The sequence below is a fragment of the Tenrec ecaudatus genome, chromosome 9, assembly GCF_050624435.1.
Source record: "Tenrec ecaudatus isolate mTenEca1 chromosome 9, mTenEca1.hap1, whole genome shotgun sequence".
NCBI classification, from domain to species: Eukaryota; Metazoa; Chordata; class Mammalia; order Afrosoricida; family Tenrecidae; genus Tenrec; species Tenrec ecaudatus.
Window position 1 is genome coordinate 17591025 of NC_134538.1, and position 22221 is coordinate 17613245.

The 22221-nt window shown below is 48.0% G+C and overlaps 1 protein-coding gene across 1 annotated transcript in view; it reads right to left on the reverse strand.

Moving 5' to 3' along the window:
- The window catches only part of ADAMTS17 (ADAM metallopeptidase with thrombospondin type 1 motif 17), a 434502-nt gene that overhangs the window by 133599 nt on the left and 278682 nt on the right, over positions 1 to 22221 (reverse strand). The window contains exon 13 of the mRNA XM_075557910.1: positions 9635 to 9801. Within this exon, the coding sequence (XP_075414025.1) occupies positions 9635 to 9801 (167 nt within the window). The remainder of the gene's footprint in view (positions 1 to 9634; positions 9802 to 22221) is intronic.

The window sequence follows — 22221 nt, forward strand, 5'->3', positions numbered from 1 at the left end:
ATTTTCAAAAGATATTTTGAAGTCCTAGCCCCGGCATCCTTTGTTGGGAGACGGATCTCTGAACATGAGGTCATTCTGCAAGTAGGGTGGGTCCTAATCCCGTCTGAGTGTCGTTCTTACATTAAAAGGAGAGGAGGCACAGAGAGACAAAAGCAATGAAGTTATGCTGCAGCTGTGAGCCAAAGAGTATCTGGGTCACAAGCTAGGAGAGACAAGATAGGATCTGAGGCTTCAAAGAGACACCTGAATTTAGACTGTTTCCCAAACTGTGACAAAATACGATTTTGTTCTTATAAACCTCCTAGCTTGTGGTGTTTTGCTATAGTAATCCTACAACTGATGCAGTGGTGACAGCGATAACTATATATAAATGTATCGAGAGTTTCTCCTATGTGCAGGGCAATAAGCTAAATCCCGCATAAGCATTTCAGCTGAGCACCATCACTGGTTCTGTCTTACAGGTGACCTCATGGGCTTGTATGTATATAAAGGGCCAGGCCCACTCCCTGTCATTTGCTCCTGTCTGTCTTAAGGACCGTTCAAGCTTGCTCTTGGTTGGTGAATTACAAAGAAGTCTGTCTACTCGCCAAGTGGAGATGCCTGAAGCCAGAGGCACAGATATGGCAGAACAATATCACTGAAACAGTTTCATGGGAATCATGGTTTCACAGTGTACACACTAATGTGAGCAGAGATGAAAATGGAATTAGGAGTTCTGAGGTGTGGGCATTAGGCCAGTGAGGGCCTTTAGGTTCCCCAAAGGAGGGGGACCTGACATAAAATGCAAGGAACTTTGGCCATGACCTCAGGACCCCCAAACAGTGGGCTTCACCTGTATTGACTCTCCCACCTACAGTGCCCTTCATGGCACAGCTGCCTGGGGATGCCAGGCTCCAAACAGCCCGAAACTGGGCTTCCTTCCGCTGCTCTTCTTTCTCCACTCCATCCCTCCATTTTCTTATTTCCTTAAAAACATTCTTCTGGGGCACCCCATACTATCAAGGTATAGCATCATCTCCCCAAACAAGAAAACCTCAAAGCCACTCCTATCCTGTCTATGACAGAGACTTGGTAAGGACTCTGAGACAGTATTTATTGGAGCAGAAGCTTTCTCTGGAGGTGCTGAAAGCTGGTGAGTTTCAACTGCCAGTTATTTGTGGCTAACCGTCCGGTACTTACCTGACATCATCACCAGGACAAGAACCTCCCAGTACCTACCTGTCATCATCACCAGGACTAGAACAATCCAGTACCTACCTGTCATCATCACCAGGACTAGAACAATCCAGTACCTACCTGTCATCATCACCAGGACTAGAACAATCCAGTACCTACCTGTCATCATCACCAGGACTAGAACAATCCAGTACCTACCTGTCATCATCACCAGGACTAGAACAATCCAGTACCTACCTGACATCATCACCAGGACTAGAACAATCCAGTACCTACCTGACATCATCACCAGGACTAGAACAATCTAGTACCTACCTGTCATCATCACCAGGACTAGAACAATCCAGTACCTACCTGACATCATCACCAGGACTAGAACAATCCAGTACCTACCTGTCATCATCACCAGGACTAGAACAATCCAGTACCTACCTGTCATCATCACCAGGACTAGAACAATCCAGTACCTACCTGACATCATCACCAGGACTAGAACAATCCAGTACCTACCTGTCATCATCACCAGGACTAGAACAATCCAGTACCTACCTGTCATCATCACCAGGACTAGAACAATCCAGTACCTACCTGACATCATCACCAGGACTAGAACAATCCAGTACCTACCTGTCATCATCACCAGGACTAGAACAATCCAGTACCTACCTGTCATCATCACCAGGACTAGAACAATCCAGTACCTACCTGACATCATCACCAGGACTAGAACAATCCAGTACCTACCTGTCATCATCACCAGGACTAGAACAATCCAGTACCTACCTGACATCATCACCAGGAAAAGAACCTCCCAGTACCTACCTGACATCATCACCAGGACTAGCAGCAAAATATAATTTTCAAACTATAACCCAAACGTACTCAGAATTCCTTATTATTTTCTGAACATTTTTCTCTCTGGATTACCTGACTTGGAGAAATTTCTAAAATAAAAGACCCTTAGAAAGAACATGGTTCTGGGATTCAATTTTGAGCAACGTCCACCCACTTATATCACTTGACTGAAAATCTTTACAGGAATAGAAAGCCTCATCTTTCATCTGTGGAGTGGCCGGTGGCTTTGAACTGCTAACCTTGAAGTTAGCAGGCCAACATGTAACCGACTACACCACCAAGGCTTTTTGGTAAATCACTAGCAGCTTGTTAATTGTTGTTGTTAGTTGCCATCAAGTCAGATCCAACTCGTGGGAGCTTTGCCTGGCCCTCTGCCATCTTCATAAGCACTGACTGCATTGTTGTGCCTAGGGGTCCATTTGCTTCTTTGAGGGTTTCCCGCATTCTTGCTGATCCTATACTTCACCAAACATGATGGCCTTTTCTAAAGACAGAGTTTTCCTGATAGCATGCTCACACTAAACAAAACGAAGGCGTGTTATTTATTCTATTGTCCCTCTCCTTCCATCCTGACTTGAATGCCCAGGACGTTTTGCTTCAGGAGAAGTGTCTCGATTGGAGGGGACCTTAGCCCAATTTTACAGGTAGTAGCCGGTTACTGAGTGCGCTTCCCCTCTCCCCACTCCACTTTTGTTTCCAATAAATCGTTTTATCGGGGGCTCTGCCAGTTCTTACAACAATCCACACATCGTTTTGATCAAGCACATCTGTATCTATTCCACTTCGGTTTTTAAGGAGTGGGTTTCGGATTTCTTTTTTCTCAGATCGACTAGTTTGTTCTTCTGTCAGTTCACAGTGCATGCGATGTTTCCTGCCAATGCACTTCAAGTGCAGTGGTTCTCCTCTGCCTTCTTCACCTTGTGAAAAGACCGTGGCTTAGGACACGCTCACCTTACTCATCGCAGGGATACCTCTGCTTTGTGGAACTCTCATGGGGTCCTTTGCAGCAGATATGCCCACAGGGTTAATATTGACTCCTGGCTCCATAGAGGTGACCGGTCGCCAAAATGGGATAAAATATGTAATGGTTTCATTGTTCTCTCCATGTATCATGATGTCGCACAGATGATTACATCTTCATAACTATTTTACAGCACCATACAAATCCGTACTCCAAGGAAAAGAACCTTGACTTGTATGGGCTGAGATGAAATTCTGACTCCCCTGGACAAGCTGTGGTGGGTCCTGGAGTCCTACCAATTGGCTTAGTGTAAGTCTTATACTTGGGTGGGGGAGCCTCCGATGGGCCACAGGATCAGGGGCCTCATGCTCCTTGAGCCTAGAGTATTAACCCTCTCTCTGTGGTAGGCCCACGTGGTCTTATCAAGTGGACATTATTTAACGTTGACTTTGAGTCACAACGACCCATCTGAGTCCTTCTCAGTCGTCTGTGGGACAGATCATAAGGCAGCTCAGCCTTCTACTCTTAGAGCTGCCTGTCACCACCCAAGAGCCCGGCCTGGCAACAGAGATGCTAGGCTGAGCTGACTGGACCAACAGGAGCCCGTGACTATAAGTGGACCCATCAGAGCCACACCTGGGAACCGAGCTGTTGTGGTTAGGTGCCATCAAGTCAGCTCCGGCCACCGTGACCCTGTGCACACAGAATGAAACACTGCCCTGTCCTGTGCCGGCCTCACCATTGTTCCGATCCTCGAGTCCCTTGACGCAGCCACGATGTCAATCTATCCTGTGCAATGCCTTTCTCTTTTCCACCGTCCCTCCACTTTACCAACATGATGCCCTTCTCCAGGGACTGGTCTCTCCTGACCATATGCCCAAAGTACGTGAGATGAAGTTTGCCATCCCTGCTGCGAAGGACCATCTGGCCTTTCTTCATCAAGAATACATGTCAGTTTGTCCTTTCAGTACTTTCAATATTCTGCTCCAGCACTACAATTCAAACGGATAGATTCTTCTTTGGTTTTCCTTATTCAGTGTCCAATTTTCACACCCATCGGAGGCAATGAAGGATCCCATGGCGTGGGCCAGGTGCGCCTTCATCCGCAAAGCAACACCCTTGCTTGTATACTCCAATGAGGACTTGTGCAGCAGACTGACCTAACGCAACAGGTCTTTCAATCTCCCGACTGCGGCTCCCATGAGAACTTGTATATTTGCACACGGACAGGTTGGATCTGCTTATGGTTGGCAAATCACTACATTTATATTTGCCTAACCACAATTCTGAAATGCAAAAGGCTCTTAGAAAGTGTTCTTATACTTGAGCAAACACACTTGGTAGCACGGCCAGGCTTGGGGCTCTTGGGAGTGGTTAGTGTCACCTCATCAGAAGCGACTGGGGAAGAGACACCAATGGGCCTGATAAGGCGGGTTGCCATGGGCTCTGCTGGGAACGTGAAGTGATAGATGTCTGATACAGTATTGAGACCTAACGCTTGTTTTTGTTTGCTGCTGCTGAGCTGTCCCTCGGCTTATGGTTGTGCTACACACAAGTGCTGCCCGATCCTGCACCCTCACCATGACTGCCTGAGAATCAGACTGTGGTCATCTCATTGAGGACTCATTGGCGGGTTTTTAGAAGTAGACCCTCTTCTTTGGTTCAGTGTCTCTCTCCGGCTGGAAGCTCCGCAGGAACTTGTTCAGCACCATCATAGCATGCAAGCCGCCAGGGACAGACATCTCCACACACTCCTGGCCACAAAGGATTTGGGGTGCTGTAGTACTGAGCTGCCCGTGGACACGTTGTAAGAAAGCCACTCTGCCAAGGTAGGGATAAGAAACTCCAGAACATGGAAGTGGAGCTTAGTTCTCGACAGTTTTCAAGAACAATAACCCAGATGCTTGTATGGTAACCTTCATCCTGGCCCTTAGGTCTTATGGGCGACACACTACATCTCTGTAACTAATCCCCTCTGTAAGCAACTCTGCAGCATGACTGAATGGTAGTCAGCGAGTGCAGATCATCACAGCTTCCTTCCCTGAAGGCTCAGACCTGGACCCCACCAGGAACCCCTCCCTTGCCGCTGTGCCAGGCAGGATGCATCACCATGCTCAGTCAGTCCTAGCCTCCACAAACCAGCTGGTACTGCTGTGGGCACATGGCCTTTTGGTCTGGGCAGGGAGGCCTGAAACCTTATAGGTTTCCACTTACAGGAGATGCCACAAGGAGAGGAAGAATAGGGTGGATTTGGCATAGAGCCATCTCAATGGTTTCGGTCTGAAGGGTTTTCCACTTTGAAATATTCTCTAAGGAGATGATTTATCTTCTTTTTTGGAGGTGGCATGGATTTGTGGCCCCAAACCCTCCCTTGGAAAATCTATCTCTGTAAGATTTTTTTTAATAATGAGAAAAATATAAAAAGTATAGGTTTCTTTTTCTTTACTTGTGCACCACTACCCACAGAATTCTGCAGTGATCGCAACACTGTGAATAGGGCAGTCATAACGGGTTCCAAAGCCCAGGGCTCAGCCACAGGGGCCGTTCCTGTCAGGGCCGAGTTGTGAGTGTGCCTTCTATCAATGAAAGTTCTAGAGGAACAGTTGCAATCTGTTTCTCTACCCTCCAACCCCCACGCCCTCCACCCTCAGACTTGCTTATTTATTATTTTGTTTTAACCTTTTGAAAGGCACCTTTAAAAATTGTTGGCCTCTATGTGCAGTTGAGAAAGAAATACACTCAAATATGCAAGCAGTCAGGACAATTCCAAGCAAGAGAGGGACTGGGTTAAGCGAGTCTTGGAAAGCCCAGAACTTGGGATCTTTCCTTCAATGGCAAAATAGGCCCTGCCCTTCCTCTGCCCTACCAAGGAAAGTGGCACTTTTTAGATCAAAAGTGATGGCGTTACGGCTGTAACTACTTATCACTCAGGCAGAAAGACAGAGTGGGCGAGTTCATATAAAGCCAGCCTGAGCCCAGTGAGCTCCCCAGAGGCTGAGTGTGTGGCTTCCTACAAGGAGAGGCTTGGCACACACAGTTCCAGCCACTGTGATAATAAGGGAACTCAGCTCAGAGGTCCAAAAGCGGTTGGAAAGCAAAACAGAAGTATAAATGGGGCTTGGAGAAATCAGTGGAAAAATAGACATTTAAACGGGATTTCTGCCTTGAATCAACAAAGCCAGGGAATTTAGGACCGAAACAAACGACTAGCAAAGAGTAACAACAAATCTCTGAGTGGAAATGAAAGTGAGGTCAAACCTTTTCTTGTAGCTGAAATAGGAGCGGATGCAAGAGTGGATCTAGAAACATCTCTACCTGGGGCTCCAGGGATAACAGCCATGCACTGGGACAAAGCAGCTCCACTGGAGAGCCCGCGGTGCTTGCTGGGGCTACCTCTTTCCCGATTAGGGGTCTGAACATGTGGGGACATGTGGAAGCCTCCTGTCTCCTCCAATCTCAGACTAGTGGTCATGCAGAGCGAGGAGAGGCCCAGCTGTGAGCACGTGTTGTCAGCTACGCATGTCCCTGCTGGGAGGCCAGTCTTCTCTTGGAGGACAAGCCTCGGGATCCAAACAGCTCCTCTTTCAAAGCCAAAAGGGATTTTGTTGTTGCTGTTTTTATAAGGTAAAGGTCTGGGGAATGGCTTCATGCTTTGAATTGATTCCATGGTGCTATGGATGGGCATTATTTATTGCTAACAAGAACATCCTTCATCCTTTTGTCCGATTGTTGCACTCTGGGGGCTTGTGAATTGCTCTGATGCTGGAAGTTCTACTTCCGGTATTTCCAATACTAGCAGGCCTCACCCAAGGTGGACAAGGCTGAATATAGCTTAGAGATTAAGAAAGGCGAGGAAGAAAGGGTCGCTAGTCTACTTAAGAAAAGTAACCAACCGAAACCTTCTGGATCACAGTAGAACGTTAGCTGACTTGCTTGCTTTGGGTAAGTCATCCAGTTGCAGGAGGACAGTATGTTAAGTGAAGCCGAGGGCCAGCAAAGGTCAGGAAAACCCCCAGTAAGATGGACTGGGGCAGCACTCCCAGTGACGGCCTGGAGCAGGCCACCGAGTGTGAACATATCTCAGCACCAGGCCACGTTTTCTTGTTTTGCATTGCTTGCTGGGAGTTGGAGTAGACCTCATGGCAGTTGTCTATCTATTCACCACTCCATGCATCTACCCACCAACTTGACTACCTATGTACCGATTTATCAGTCAGTCTATAGAAACAAGTGCATAAAGTCAGGCCCAAACTGATGGGTCAAGGGATTGAGACCATTGTTCTCAGTGTTATTTGTCCCTACTCTCACCCAGTTATGCACAAGCGAGCTGACACAGACTCTACGGGTTTTTGTCTGCGCTACCAAAGTAAAGCTGATTACAGGACAGCAATGGAAGGTCTGGTGGAAGAACACCATTCTCCTAACAAATGCTTTAGGGAAGGGTTAAAAGTCATTCTGTTCTTTTATAAAAAATCATTTTGTTGGGGGCTCGTACAATTCTTACATACATCCATTGTGTCAAGCACATATACACATCTGTTGCCACCATCATTCTCAAAACACCTGCCCTCCACTTGAGCCCTTAATATCGGCTGCTCATTCCCCCCCCCCGTCATGAACCCTTCATAGTTCATAAATTATTATTATTTTGTTATATGTTACACTACCTGACATCTCCCTCCACCCTCTTCTCTGCCATCCATCCCCCAGGGAGGAGGCTATACGTAGATTCTTGTCATCAGTTTCCCCTTTCTACCCCACATTCCCTCCACCCTCCAGCCATCACCACTCTCACCACTGGTCGCGAAGGAGTCATCTGTCCTGGATTCCCTGTGTTTCCAGTTACTATCTGTACCAATGTACTTCCTCGGGTCTAGTCAGATTTGTAAGGCAGAATTGGGATCATGATAGTTGGGGGTCATTCTGTTCTTATGCAAAGTTGTTTCCCCTGCATCCATTAAGTCATGCTTTCTGGTTTGAGGACGGAAGGCCTGATAAGCTGGTTATTTCTGTGAGTCAACTAAACTCTTGTAAGTTGACTGAGCCAGCTGCTCCCTCTGCCCCTTGTCAACTGCATGAGTGTGCATATGTCCTGTGACTTCTCTGAGGCTCAGAGTGACAGCTTGCTTTGTACATTATATGAAATGGTAAATGGAAAGCTATCCTAAGACAGTGCCTGGGTCATGTTATGCTAAAAGACAAACAAACAACCCTCCCCAAACAAACAAAAACCAAGAGCAAACTCTTGTTGACCAAATTTAGAGTGCACACTCATTTTATGAAGATAAAGAGAATTGGAGGTGTAAAAAACCCAAAATTGGGTCTTATAGACTTACTTAATCTTATCTTCAGTACACAAACATTACCAACCCCATATTTACATCACAGACCACATAGTGTTGAGCCAGCCAGGAGAAATGTCCGAATCTGTCCCACAGGGCAGGATTTTTTGTTTTGGGAGAAAGTTCTTAGGAAGAAAATGTGAGCATTAGCACTGTACATGAAACAACACACACACACACACACACACACACACACACACACACACACACACACACACACCACCCCGCTCTTAAAGAGGTTTGTTTTCGTCAATGTGCCCAGCAGCACACAGTCATCATATCTGGTTCTCTGAGACTCTGGGTCGGGGATGCACCTCAAGAACCTGCTCTACTCCCTGCCTCCACAACAGCTTTTGGGAAACCTCTGAGAACTGGGTCCTTCAAGTTCAAGCCCACTGTAAGTTTATAGCTCACTTGGGCAAGAGGCTGGATTGTCCTATTCCTTTTGGGTGTAAAAGGTACACCATGAAAATGTGGTGAAGAAAGCTGATGCTGCCCGGCTATCGAAAGAGATAGTGTCTGGGGTCTTAAAGGCTTGAAGGTGAACAAGCGGCCATCTAGCTCAGAAGCAATAAAGCCCACATGGAAGAAGCAGACCAGCCTGTGCGATCATGAGGTGCCAAAGGGACCAGGTATAAGGCATCATGCAAAAAAAAAAGAATATATATATGTGTGTGTGTATATGTATATGTACATATATATATATATATACCATAGTGAATGAAGGGGGAAGTGCAGAGTGGAGACCCGAGGCCCATGTGTCGACCACTGGATATCCCTCATAGAGGGGTTTAGGAGAGATGGGTCAGTCAGCGTGCGATGAAGTACCGATGAAGAACACGGCTTTCCCCCAGATCCTGGATGCTTCCTCCCCCCAACTACCATGATCCGAATTCTACCTTGCAGGGCTGGATAGGGCAGAGGTTGTACACTGGTGCATTTGGGAGCTGGAGGCACAGGGAATCCAGGGCGGATGATACCTTCAGGACCAGGGGTGTGAGGGGCGATGTTGGGAGAGTGGAGGGTTAGTGGGTTGGAAAGGGGAAACTGATTACAAGGGGGGGGGTGCAGAGGGCTTAAGTGGAGAGCAAATGCTTTGAGAGTGATTAGGGCAAAGAATGTACGGATGTGCTTTACCCAATTGATGTATGTATATGTGTGGATTGTGATAAGAGTTGTATGAGCCCCTAATAAAATGTTTTAAAAAAAAAAAAAAAGGTACACCATGAGCTTTCCTAGAGGTTGCTAAGTTCCTGGAGGAGGAGGAGGAAGAGGAGGTAACGAGGGCAGATATCTTTACCATCAACCACCACTGCGGTGAGCAGGCCCTTCCTCTTGCTGCTCAGCCGGTCATGGGTCTGGCACTGTAGGTCCCGGAAGCTGGGAAGTCCCTTGGGGCACGGCAGGTTCTCACAGACTGTGTGTTCCACGCTGGCGCCCAAGCAGTGTGCTCCTCCAGGCCCAGGGCTAAAAGGAAGACAAGGGCATGCATTAGACAAATGGCGATGTGGAAATAATAGGTGTTCTGTTTTCCCTTTTTGGCTAGGAAAGCAAGAGGCTAGAACAAGCTTTCTAATGAAATCCCCTCTGCTCTCACAGACAGGCTATATCTCAGACATCCCCAATCTAGGCTGACAGCCTGGATAAGTGAGCCATCCGAGCAATACGTCTCAGAACCATATATCAAGGTCATCTAGAAACAGGACACAGCGAGGGTCAGTTCAGCAGGGCCCATAAATCTTTCTTTTTGTAAAGCGTAAACCTTGGCCATCTGGAACACCGAACATCCCAAGGGGGATTTCAGGTGCTTTTTAATGTGTGGAGCGGGGTCTTTTATGAAATGAAGATGTTTAAATGACTCTTTAGTCTACTTCTCAGCACCCATTTGCCAGTTTTAGGACTGTGATGACTTTCATATTGCCATATTGCTGGAAGTGAGGCTACCAGTGTTGAACGGGTCAGAAAGGTCTCCCATAGTGGACAGGCTTCAACAAAGTCTCCAGACTATGATCTACTAGGAAGAAAGTCCTGGTGACCTACTTCTAAACTGCGGCCAACGTAAGCTCTGACGATCACCTTAGATTGTGCGATAGAGTGCCAGAGATGGCTTCCCTCGGCTGGAAGGCACTCGTGATGTACCGTGGTCACAACAAGGAATGGGAGTGATCGTGATGGAGGCATAGCATGAAGTCAAGTTTTAGTTTTGTGCTGTGTGGGGTCACTCTGAGCTGGTCACCCATAACAACAAAGCATCCTCCAGAGGTCAATAACTTTCAGAATAAATAAATTTCTTTCATAATGAAAAGATTCAGCATCCACAGGCTTTATTGAATTATTGAATGGAGTTAATAAATAACTTTTGAGAGTTAAAATAATGTCAGAGATTTATTTATTTTTTTTGAATGGGACAACGAACTCTGTTAGATGGGGCACTGCATCTAATTGAGGCAGATGAAGCACAATGAGGAACAAAGTAAGGCAGGGAAGCCCCAGTCTTTTCAAGGAGTTTTTTTGTATACTAATCAAAACGACTCCTGGAATCCTTTGCCACAGATGATTAGATTGCAGCTGTGCCCTTCTTCCTGGGGACACGAGCCCTCACAGTCGATGGCCTGGTCTGTGTCCAGATGCACTGGGTGTCAGACAGGACCCGTGAAGGTTGTTGGTCACTGGCAGCGTCCACATGGCTAAGGGGCACTGAGGGGGTGGCAGGACTACAGTCCAGGCTGGGCCAGGTCGAGGGTTTCCCCTGTATCCTCACCTCGATGCCCTCTTTCAGCACTGTGATGCCAGGATCAGGATGTGGGAGGAAGAGGAAACTTTGTTTTCCCTGCACTTCCTGTTGCGGTTGCGCACGGGAGAGGACAGGACACAAATTGCAGCTGTTCTGCTCAGTGAGTTTTCCCAAACTGGACACACCTGCTGGCAGGATTCCCTGGCAAGTGCAAAGAGCTATCATGTTTGGAATGTGCCCAGAGCACCTCAGAAGCAAGGCCTGGCAACCCGCTTTTGAAGATTCAGGGCATTCTGACACCCACGAGTCACCCTGAGTCGGAGTTGACGACTGGCTTGATTTCATTTGGTTGACATGGTGATACTTTTCACACATGAACTGATTTCCACTGGCCATTTCTCATGCTGAGGCAAGGAGGCTATCCAGTGATCAGTGCTTTGGGGCAGAGAGACAAAGCAGAAAATGAGAGAGCAGGATTTGGCAGACATCACTGTAAGGGACCAGGCAGCGACTATTTTAGGCCCTGCAGCCCTCTGGTCTCCGTTGCAATCACACATCCCTGTTATCGTAGCACTAAAACACTAACAATATAGACAACGTGACCCCATTTAAATAAAACTTTATCAATAACAAAAGATTTGGCTCATGGGTCATGGTTTTCCAATACTGGCCTATACAACTGCTTTGGGGCAAAAAAAAATAGCAAAGGTTCCCCCTCTGAACTTTTCCCTACCTCTTACACATTAGAAAATCATTCCCTTTCATCTGGAAATACATGTGGATCAAGCTTCTGGTGGGTCCATTCTTACCGCAGACCAGAGTTGGGAATAGACTTGCTGTCAGGCAGAGAGCATTGGAAAGCGGATTACTGCAGATGCAGTTGGGTTAAACTTATATCTGACCATTTGATCTCCCTTTTGACCCATCTAAAATTTTCTCTACTTTCTAGAATATTCTGCTTTCTCTTTGATTGAGGTGTTCCTCTGCTTTACTTTGCTATTGTTGTTAGGGGTTTTCGTTTGTTGGTTTGGTATGTTTTTCGTGTATGAAATCCAGCGTAGGTAGGTGTAGAGACAGTGATGGCTGCTTGGGGCTATGGCGGGCAAGGTTGAGTGTGCGTGTGGAAATGGGAAGCTAACAGCAAGGAAAAGAGAGTATAAAATGTTCTAAAATTGATTGTGATGGTGATTGTACAACTTCTCTTACTATGACTGAATTTTTGAATTGTATGATGGGTGAATTATATTCCAATAAAACTAGGAAGGAAGGAAGGAAAGAAAAAAGGAAGGGAGAGGGAGAAGGAGTGAAAGAGAGGGAGGGATAAAAAAAGAGAAACAAGAAAACTACTCCCTTATCTGTGTACAGGAGGCCCCATGAGACTGTTGGTGCTGGCTGCTCTAGAGAGAGGGGCTGATTTCCAAGTTAAGCCCAGGAGATATGTAAAATCCAAGCTGGTTCATGGGCTGTAAGATCAGAAAGGGGGGCTGCATGCTCTGTTTGTGGCCTAGAGTCCCAGAGGGCAGCAGGCCTTAGAGAAATGATTGCTTGGTGTGTTTAGGCAGATAACGCCCAGGGGGCCTCATCAGGTCCCAGAGTCCAGGACAGAATGCTTCCCCTGATATGTGGCAGATGTTCAACAACCACTTATTGAATGGGTAAGGAATGAGTTCTATGCCACACAACATCGCATGGGAGAAGTACACAAGGGCTGGTCCTGGAGAAGCTATATGGACCAATCCCAGGACACTTCCATGGAAACAGGAGGGAGCTACAGTGTAGCTCAATGTCCAAAGGGATACGTGTGTCTCCCCAGATTGCAGATGCAGACTCCAGGAATCTAGAGTAGGAAGTCCTGAACTAACTGGAAAACCAATACTTATGAGAAGAGAGTTCAGAGATATGAATCAGGTTGTTTACTAGAAGACACGAGAAGCTAACTTTCTTACACACCTTAAACTCAGATTTGTTCCTGGCATATAATCAAGTCTTCGACTCATCATCAAGCTCTGTGTTAACAATAGATTGGTCCACCTTCAACTGCTTGCTCCAGATTCCCATATTGGGCAGCAGTTTGAAACCACCAGCTACTTCAAGGGAGAAAGGTGGGGCCCCCTATGGGACAGCTGTACTCTGTCCTATAGGGTCAAAATGGGTTGGAATCAGCTCAATGGCAGAGTTTGTTTGCTTTGGGGTTTTTTTGGCAGGGGGGCTATGCTTGAAAGCAGGCAGTTGAGGGAGAGATTCAATGTGGCATGAAAGACTCCAGGGTCCAGTAGAAAACAGGCCTGGGTGGGGCTGTCTATATCTGAGACACCCTCAACACCTCTCCCTCCATGGCAGTTTATCCCTCTCTTCCCACAGCAAAGAACGCCCATCAAGTTCACCACCTCATTTTTCCTATGCCACACTCCAAATCCTCTGCCCACACTGAGCCCACCTCTTGCCTGCAGCTTATTTTACTTTCCTTCCTGGAGTTTTGCCGACATCCTGTGGGTCTCTGTGATACTGCTCACCCTCAACTTGGTGCAAGGGTGGATTAGGGTCCCAGCTCCCCGCAGTTCCCCTGTAGTCTCAGCAGAGAACCCTGCACAAGGGCGCACTAACCATTTCTAGACTGCTGTTTTCCGTTTTACTGGATCACTATTTTAGACAGCCTGGGAAATGAAGAGAAGTGATTCACTGGGAACAGAATTCACCACCCCAATTATGCCAGAGGCCAAAGAGGGGTGCAGAAAATGGTTACCCTGCTCCATAGCTAATCAAAAGGCTATTGAGGGTCAAGTCTACCCAGAGGTACTCCGAAGAAAGGCCTAGAAATTTACTTTTTAAAAAATCAGCTAGTGAAAACCCCATGGAGCACAGTGGTCCTCCGGCACCCAGGTCACATCAGCGTCAGCCTGACAACAACAGGAAGAGGGCACGTCCTGCACTAAGCTGCTCTCTCTTCACGACTGTCCCTAACACAGGTTACCTGCAAGTCCCGGTGAGACTGTGACACCAGCGAGGTCCCCGACAACAGGAGGGACCCTCCATACTTGGGTACAGATGAAACAGAGGGGAATCTTTGGTGGGAGGTACCTAACAGAGAGGTGTAGACATGTTTCGCATAGAAATTGTGTGGAGTAACTTGGGAGACTGCCCGCATCCAGGCTCACCTTGAGCTGAATGGACACCGGGCCTTCAGGAAGTGAAAGCAAATGGGAGGTTAGGTGCCCTACACGAGGCCCTGACTCACAGCAGTCTCATGTACAACAGAATGCAAGACTGCTGGGCCTGTTCTGTCCTCATACTGGTCCTTGGCTTTGAGCCCACTGTTGCAGCCACTGTGTCAATTCATCTCATTGTAGGTCTTCCTCTTCTCTGCTGCCCTTCCACTTTATCAGGCATGATGCCTGGGGGAGTTCCATAATCTCATGTCAACTTGAGCAAAGAATGAAGGGGTGGAGTCTAGCCTGTCAGGTCATAGCCTGAAGATGTCTCCTTGCAGATGTGGCCTCATCAGGAGGATTCTGGGAACTCTTTCTTTTGATTCTGCCATCAGAAGAGGCAGGGCATTCTCTCTCTCTCTCTCTCGACTACACCTTCCTGTTGACAAGCCACATGGTGCCACGCTGATGGCAGCCAGAGCCCTGGAGATGCTTCCACTGCCACTGGATCCACACGTCTTTCTACCCACCGGCCAGTGATCTTCCTGCATTCAGCATCATTGCATGTTCTGTGCGTGTCTGAAGAGGAATTTATGGACTAGTATCAGATATATAGGCTAAAATAGAACTTATGGACTTGATATGGACTGGGTTGGAATATTTTCTTAATATACCATTGCTCTTTGATATAAAGATCTCTCTTACACACTTGTGAATGTCCCTGGATTTGTTTCTCTAGTCAATCCAGACTAACACAATGCCCTTCTCTAGGGATAACATGTCTAAAGTACATGAGATGACATCTCTCCATCTTAGCTTTGGAGGAATATTTTGGTTGTACTTCTTCCAAGACACTTTCTGCCATGAGGGTGGGGGAAGTATAGGTCTGAAGGTGTCACTGCACCGGGTCCAGGAAAGAGGAGACAGCAGCACCATGTATCATTACATGAATAAAGGACAATCCACCGGAAGATGTGGAGACAAGATGCAAGAAAGAATCACATTCAGATAATAACAGAATGGAAACAGATAACACCGTATGATTCTTTACAACCTTTACTTCACTGGGTTGTTATGAAAAATGACCAAGGGGGAAGTGAGGAGTGGAGACCCAAAGCCTATTTGTAGGCAATTGGACATCTCCTTACGGAAGAGTCATGGGGAGGAGACGAGTCAGTCAGGGTGCAGTGTAGCAACGATGAAACATACAACTTTCCTCTAGTTCCTAAATGCTTCCTCCTACCCCCCCCCCACTATCATACTCCCTATTCTACCTTACAAATATGGCTAGACCAGAGGATGTACACTGGTAGAGATAGGAACTGGAAACACAGGGAATCCAGGACAGTTAAATCCCTTCAGGATCACTGATGTGAGTGGTGATACTGGGAGGGTAGAGGGAGGGAGGGTGGGATGGAAACGGGGAACCAATTATCAGGATCTAATCTACATATAACCTCCTCCCTGGGGGACGGACAAAAGAAAAGCGGGTGAAGGGAGACGGATAGGGCAAGATATGACAAAATAATAATTTATAAATTATCAAGGGTTCATGATGGAGGGGGCAGCAAGGAGGGAGGGGTAAAAATGAGGAGCTGATGCCAGGGGCTTAAGTGGAGAGAAAATGTTTTGAGAATGATGAGGGCAATGAATGTACAAATGTGCTTTACACAATTGATGTGTGTATGGATGGTGATAGAGTTGTATGAGCCCCTAATAAAATGATTTAGAAAAAAAGAAAAATGACCCAGGGGCCCCCGTGCATCCTCAGATGAGAAATAGAGCAGGTTTAATAATTGCCCAATGCGCGAGTAGAGGGTGGGTTTGGAGGAACATGAGGTCTAAGAATCCCTAGATCCTGCAGAAACAGTCCTAGAAGAGGCTGCTCACTGGATAGCACAGGCCTGGAAAGGCCATCCAATCCACTCACATCATCATCTGGGTAAGATTAATTTTGCAGATGCATTTTCTAATATCAGTCACCAATTGTTTTTTTTTCTTTCTTAGGATTTCCTAAAGACAAATCAAGTCGATGCTTAATAGACCCACTAAAGTCCCAAGTAGGCACTTCACAAGAAACAATATCCAAGTGGAAAATGAAGACATAAGCATAAAGTCAACTATATTCATTGTGAGGAGATGAGATACATCGCCACCCCCCAGAATGGAGAGAGATGACATCAAGTGCTGGTGACGGAGTAGAGGCACCGGAACCCCCCGGGCTCATTGTGTGACCATGGTGCCACTAATTTAGGAAACAGATGACTCGCAGGCATGGCTGGTTCTGACCTGCTGGCTGGTGGCCTTTGATTACAGGTGCACTTTTTAGCGTGGTATCTGTCAATACATCTGCTTTACAAATAGGTGAGAAGAATTTTTTAAAGTAAGGAAGCGTTGGTAAGAAACTGAAAGTGTGGAGACCAAGGTAAGCACCTTCACAGATGGTGCACTCCTGGGGGGCAAGGCTCCGACCCAAGCTTTGGTCCGAGGGGCCCTAGGCAAAAAAATAAAGCCAGAGTTAAGAAGCATCAGTGGTTTGCAGAAATGCAGAGGCAGCGGGTCTGTCTGTCCCTGGAGCTGGTGGAAAAGAAACTATAAGCTGAGTGGCCCTTCTTTATTTGTTTCTTGCTTTAGTTGTGATGAAAAGTTGGAAAATATACAGTCACAAGGGCAGTTGAGAACTGCTTGGCATCTGGAGACATAGCGTGCCCAGCAATGCAGGGGGCTGATGCCACGTGAGGAAACACGCAAAACTGTCCAGCGCAAAGAGGGCCTGGAGTAGCTCTGTCCCTTCAGGGCAGAGGACGCCCTAGTTTTAAGGCATTCCCTGAGAGGCCTCCAAGTAACACGTGTAACTGGTGTTTAAGCCTGTGAGGCTTGGATTTTTTCAAATGACTCAGATGAATTCCAGCTTGCTGGCATGTTTAAAGCTCACACAGAAGTTTCGCTGGAGAAGTGAAAAACAACTGCAAGCATGTCAAGCTCCCTCCCCGCGGTCGGTCTCAGCTCAGCAGCTCTGATACATTCCCAGTCGCTTCTCCACCCTGGCCTAGCTCCAACAGCATCAGCTGTTACCCCAAAGCCTCTGTGCCCTCCCCCCTTCTCCCCGCTCTCCACTCCCCTCAAACACAGGCATATGCATGAAGTACCAGCTTTCGCATAAAAGATGGACTTTCTGCCATGAAGCCTTTCGGAGGAAGCTGACAGCAACGCAAATGCAGAGAAGAGCTCGCCTAGGAAGCTGCTTTGCAAACACGGATGATCCCGTGGCCTCCGTGGCAGCTGGCAGGAAATAGAAATTGCAATCGCAGGAAAGACCAAGACTGGAGAAAAAACAGGGACCCCTTGGCCAGCATGTTTGGACACTGAATAAGCCGTCTGCAGCAGATGGGGAAGGAGCCAGGAACAGAAAGCAACGAGGTGGAGAGGGGCCCAGCGGTGCATTCCAAGCTGAGCTGGAGGGAGACTTGGACACCCTCCCAAAGTCTCCACGTAGTGCGCCTGATGATTTAAGAAGTGGGACAGGAAGGGATGTCATTCTGGTCAAGGCTTGGCTCCGCAGCCTCCATCAGCTGTGCTTCGTAAAAATTACCCCATCACGTTACCCTGCCAAGGCAGATGCGAATGGCAGCTGGGACTTCAGGAAGTGCATCCATGTGCATCTTGCCTGGGAGCGTCAGAGATGGCTGCTTAAGGACGCCCCCACTCCCACTCCCTCCCCTGCCAAAGGCCAGCCTGGTACCTCTCTTCACCGGAGTCAGGTTAAAGGAAAGGTAGAGAGTGGCAATCCCAGGAGAGTGGAGGGAAGTAAGGGTAGAAAGGGGGAACCAATTACAGGGATCTACATATAACCTCCTCCCTGGGAGGAGTGGACAATAGTAAAGTGGGTGAAGGGAGACATCAAGCAGTGTAAGATATGACAAAGTAATATAATTTATAAATTCTCAAGGTTCATGAGGGAGGGGGGAGCAGGGAGGGAGGGAAAAAAAGTGAAAAATGAGGAGCTGATTCCAAGAGCTCAAGTGGAGAACAAATGTTTTGAGAATGATGAGGGCAACGAATGTACAAATGTGCTTGACACAATGGATGGATGGATGGATGGATGGATGGATGGATGGATGGATGGATGGATGGATGGATGGATGGATTGTGATCAGAGTTGTATGAGACCCTAATAAAATGATTTAAAAAAACAAAAAAGGTAAGGAATTCTGCAAAGGGAAAGAGAACTAGTTCTGTTCAAACCAAGAAATAGAGAAGCCAGGCCAGGCTATGCGTTGACGCATTTCTAGCTGTGAGCTACAGTCTCACTGGGGAGGACAGGCCAGGTGGACGGATGGTGGGCAGGGGCGGGTGAAGGTGGTGCCGCAGACCTGGAGCCCATGCCCGGCTGTCCCAGGCCTTAGTGAGCAGAGTCGAGAGAAAGGGAGGGACCTACTTAATGGTTCCCTCTCTCGGAAGAAAACTCCGGAAAGCACTTGTTTTGGGGGCACTGAAAAATGAGAGCTCTCGTTTCTTCAGGAAGCACATACCCAGTCAGCACTGATGATGAGGTGTCTGCTCTGTGGGAAGCCATGAGGACAAATGGAGTCTATTACAGATTAAGCTGCTTCCTGCCAGCATTTATGTTGAAATCTTAATCCATGTGGGTGTTTGGAAAATGTCTTTTGAAGCAGCGATGAGGAATATCAGGCTGGACTTACACTGTTTACTACACTATGCTCCCTGCCCTAGCGTAGATCCTGGCTGACGGGGACGCTAAAGGGCAGAGTAGAACTGCCCCTGTGGGTTTCTGAGGTAAACATTTTTCATGGGAGTAGAACGTCTCATTTTGCTCCCATGGAGTGGGGGTGGGTTTGTACCGCTGACCTCATAGTTAGCAGCCCAACTTGTAACCATCTGCTCCCCCAGGGCTCCTTCCAGATGCGAGGGCCTGCCGGGGTCAGAAGCTGGGAGAGCCACAAGGAACAGGGTCCCTCTCAGAGCCTCCGAAGCCCCAGCACAGCAGACCCCAGGGTTTGGACTCCCGGCCCCCAGACTGTGCTGTGAGCGCATGCATTTGTGTCCTCCTCCATCTGGCCCTTTGTCATAACCACCAGAGGCACGGCAGGCAGAGCAGCTGCTGCCCAGGCCCTGTGGGTCGAATAACTGGACCCGGTAAGGGGGTGCTGAGGAAGCCGAAGCAGCCCTTACCCCCGCTCCCCTCCCCCGCCCCGCGATGAAGCAATGAGCTTCCCTAAGGGGAGACGTTCACATGACAGCACCAAAGGGACAAAGGCAATCTGGGAGACGGGGTGAACGGGGCAGAGATCTTGAGGGTGACACAGGGTACAGGCAGCAGAAAGGAAGCCGAGAGGCCAGGTCCAGAGGGCTTATAGCTGACCTAGAGGCAGGCATAGGATGGCTGGAAAGAGAACAAAGTGGGGTCTCTGGGTCGTGTGAGGAGAATTCATTGGTGGGGTGAGCAGGCAGCAGGAGGCTGGTGCCTGGGTAGACACCCAGCTTCCACCATCTAGCTATTTGTTATTGGAGACGTGATTTACTCTCTGTGCGCCCATATTTTTAATCTGTAAAATCAGAATAAAACATTTCTTCTCTACGTTAATGGTCATCGTGGCAGCTCCAGTCCCTGGCAACCACATGAACAACAGAGCAGAAGGTCGTCTAACCTCGCATCGTCTTCATCGTCATTGGTAAGTGTAAGTCCATTGCTGAGGCGACCTGGGATTTTGGAGTGCCTTCCATCTAGAAGGTTCATCTTCCAGAATATCGGACAATATTCTGTTCTGATCCATAGTGTTTTCATTGACTGTTAGCAGAAGTAGATGGCGGGTCTTTCATTCTGGCGTGTCTTAGTCTGGAAGCTCCACGGAAACTCGGCTATGGGCAAGCCGGCTGATGTTTGACACACTAGTGGCATTTTTAGCTTCCAGCATCGCACCAGCAGCACAGTGTTTGAGGCACTGATGGTGGACAGGTGATGGATCGTCCACAGGGCAGCCTTGAATGATTGCCCACATTTAAGTGCCCACAAGGGGTGCATGATGAGAGCTGTGTGTTCAACATTCTGATAATGATCACATTTGAAGGAGGATGTAAGGGTACAAGAAGATGACTCATGGACTCAAGCCGGCCAGTCAGTAGGTGGTGATATTATTTACTGAGAAGGGAGGGAAGAAGGTTTAAGATGTCTGGGGAAGAGCCAGCAGAGTTTGTGGGACTGTGCCCCTTGGGGTTGGCAGAGATTTTACTGTTGCCAATTGTCAATGCAACAATGCACACCTGGACGCGGCAGAACCCTTGGCACAGGGCAGGGCTCCGTTACGGTTTCCTGAAAGCCTGAGGCAGGAAAACATCCCAGAAGTGAGCAGAAGGACAGAAGGAGTAAGGAGACGGGCACGCTGTTCGCAGTCTTGAGCCATTTCCTGGCCTCACGGGCAAATCCGCAGTGTTGCTGGATTCCCGAGGTTCCTTCTCAGAGGTGCGTGACGCATTGAAGCCTGATGGCTGCCACCACGACTCCTGGGCAGCCCGTGTGCTCTAGTCTGTGGATTTCCTCGTTACTCTCAGGACACGCAGGACAAGGGCGCTATGGACTGGATCATGTCCTCCAAAGTAAATAGGGAGGTGCTAAGCTGAGCCCGAAATGTGCCTGCGACCCCGTCTGGGAATAGGGGGATCTTTTTGGTACGCCCGTGAGACATGCAAGGGGAAGGCAGATGCATGCAAAGCACGCTCACCAGCCAGTGAATGACAGGGGCTCCAGCAATGAAGGGCTCTCCCTTCATCAGCCAATGCCCTGGTCTGTACGTCCAGTTCACAGAACTAGGAGACAACAGGCTTTTGTCCTTTACAGCCACTCACTCGTGGAACTGTCATTATTGCCCAACGCTAGCCTGCAATTGAAAGCATCTGGGGGATCGAAAACATCCAGTTCCTGGGCCCTGCCCTCTGGAGTATGCAATTCAATTAGTCTGAGGCCATCCTGGGCTTCCTGATGTTGAAACGCAGAGGGATTTGAGCAAGTGATCAGCATGGCTTTATCTGTGGATTGAAAACATTTCTCTTTAGTCATAATTTATAGCTTGCTCGTTTTCAAGGTTGACATGACTCAGGTAATGACACACAGACATACGAGATTATTTTTAAAAAGAGTAAAAATGTGATGTTTTTAACTTTAAGGGGACCAAAGAAAACCTATGGTGCAGGACTGATTATACTGGGACATAAAGTCAAGGTCTGGATTTTCTGGGGCAAACGAGCAAAGGCTCCTGAAAGAACGCCCGTGTGAGAACTGGGGCTTCCTGGATAACGCACTTGGCAGCTAACGGAGAAGCTGGAGGCCCGTGTCCACGCCGCAGTCATCTTGGACAAAATCCTGGGTGATTTAGTTGAAAACTCAGCCGTTACAAAATGGACACCACAGTCCTACTCTGAGACAAATGGGGTCACTGGCATGGGCATCAGCTCGCTGGCAAATGATTTTATGGAGCTAGAGTTTTGGGGCTGGTCAGTAGCCCCCAAACGCACAGCAATGTTATGCACAACCGAATGGAATGCTGCCTGGTTCTGGGCCATATGCACAGTTGGATACAGGCCAGAGGGGTACAAACTAGCAGACCGCCTTGGCTGCTCGGGGAAGCAGATCGCCAGGCTTTCCCCCAGTCTGCTGTGGTGTGCAAGCTCGCCCAGCCTGTTCGGCATGATAGCAACACAGAAGGCCCCGCTGATGGAGAAATGGGAGCTGCATGTGAGGTGCACTGGCTTGGACTTCAACCCATGTCTCGTACCTGTGAGGTAAGAATTATCGATGAACCTCCAAAGACTCATAAGGTAACCTACAAAGATGGAATCAAAATACCTGCCCCCTCCTTCTCCCGTTAAATCCTAGGAAGATAAAAGGAAAACTGTGGGGATGAACCAGAGGGCTGAGCACTGATTCCTGGTCCCCTGAACCAGAGAGCAGTCAACTTGCTACAGCAGTGGTTCTCAACCTGTGGGTCACAA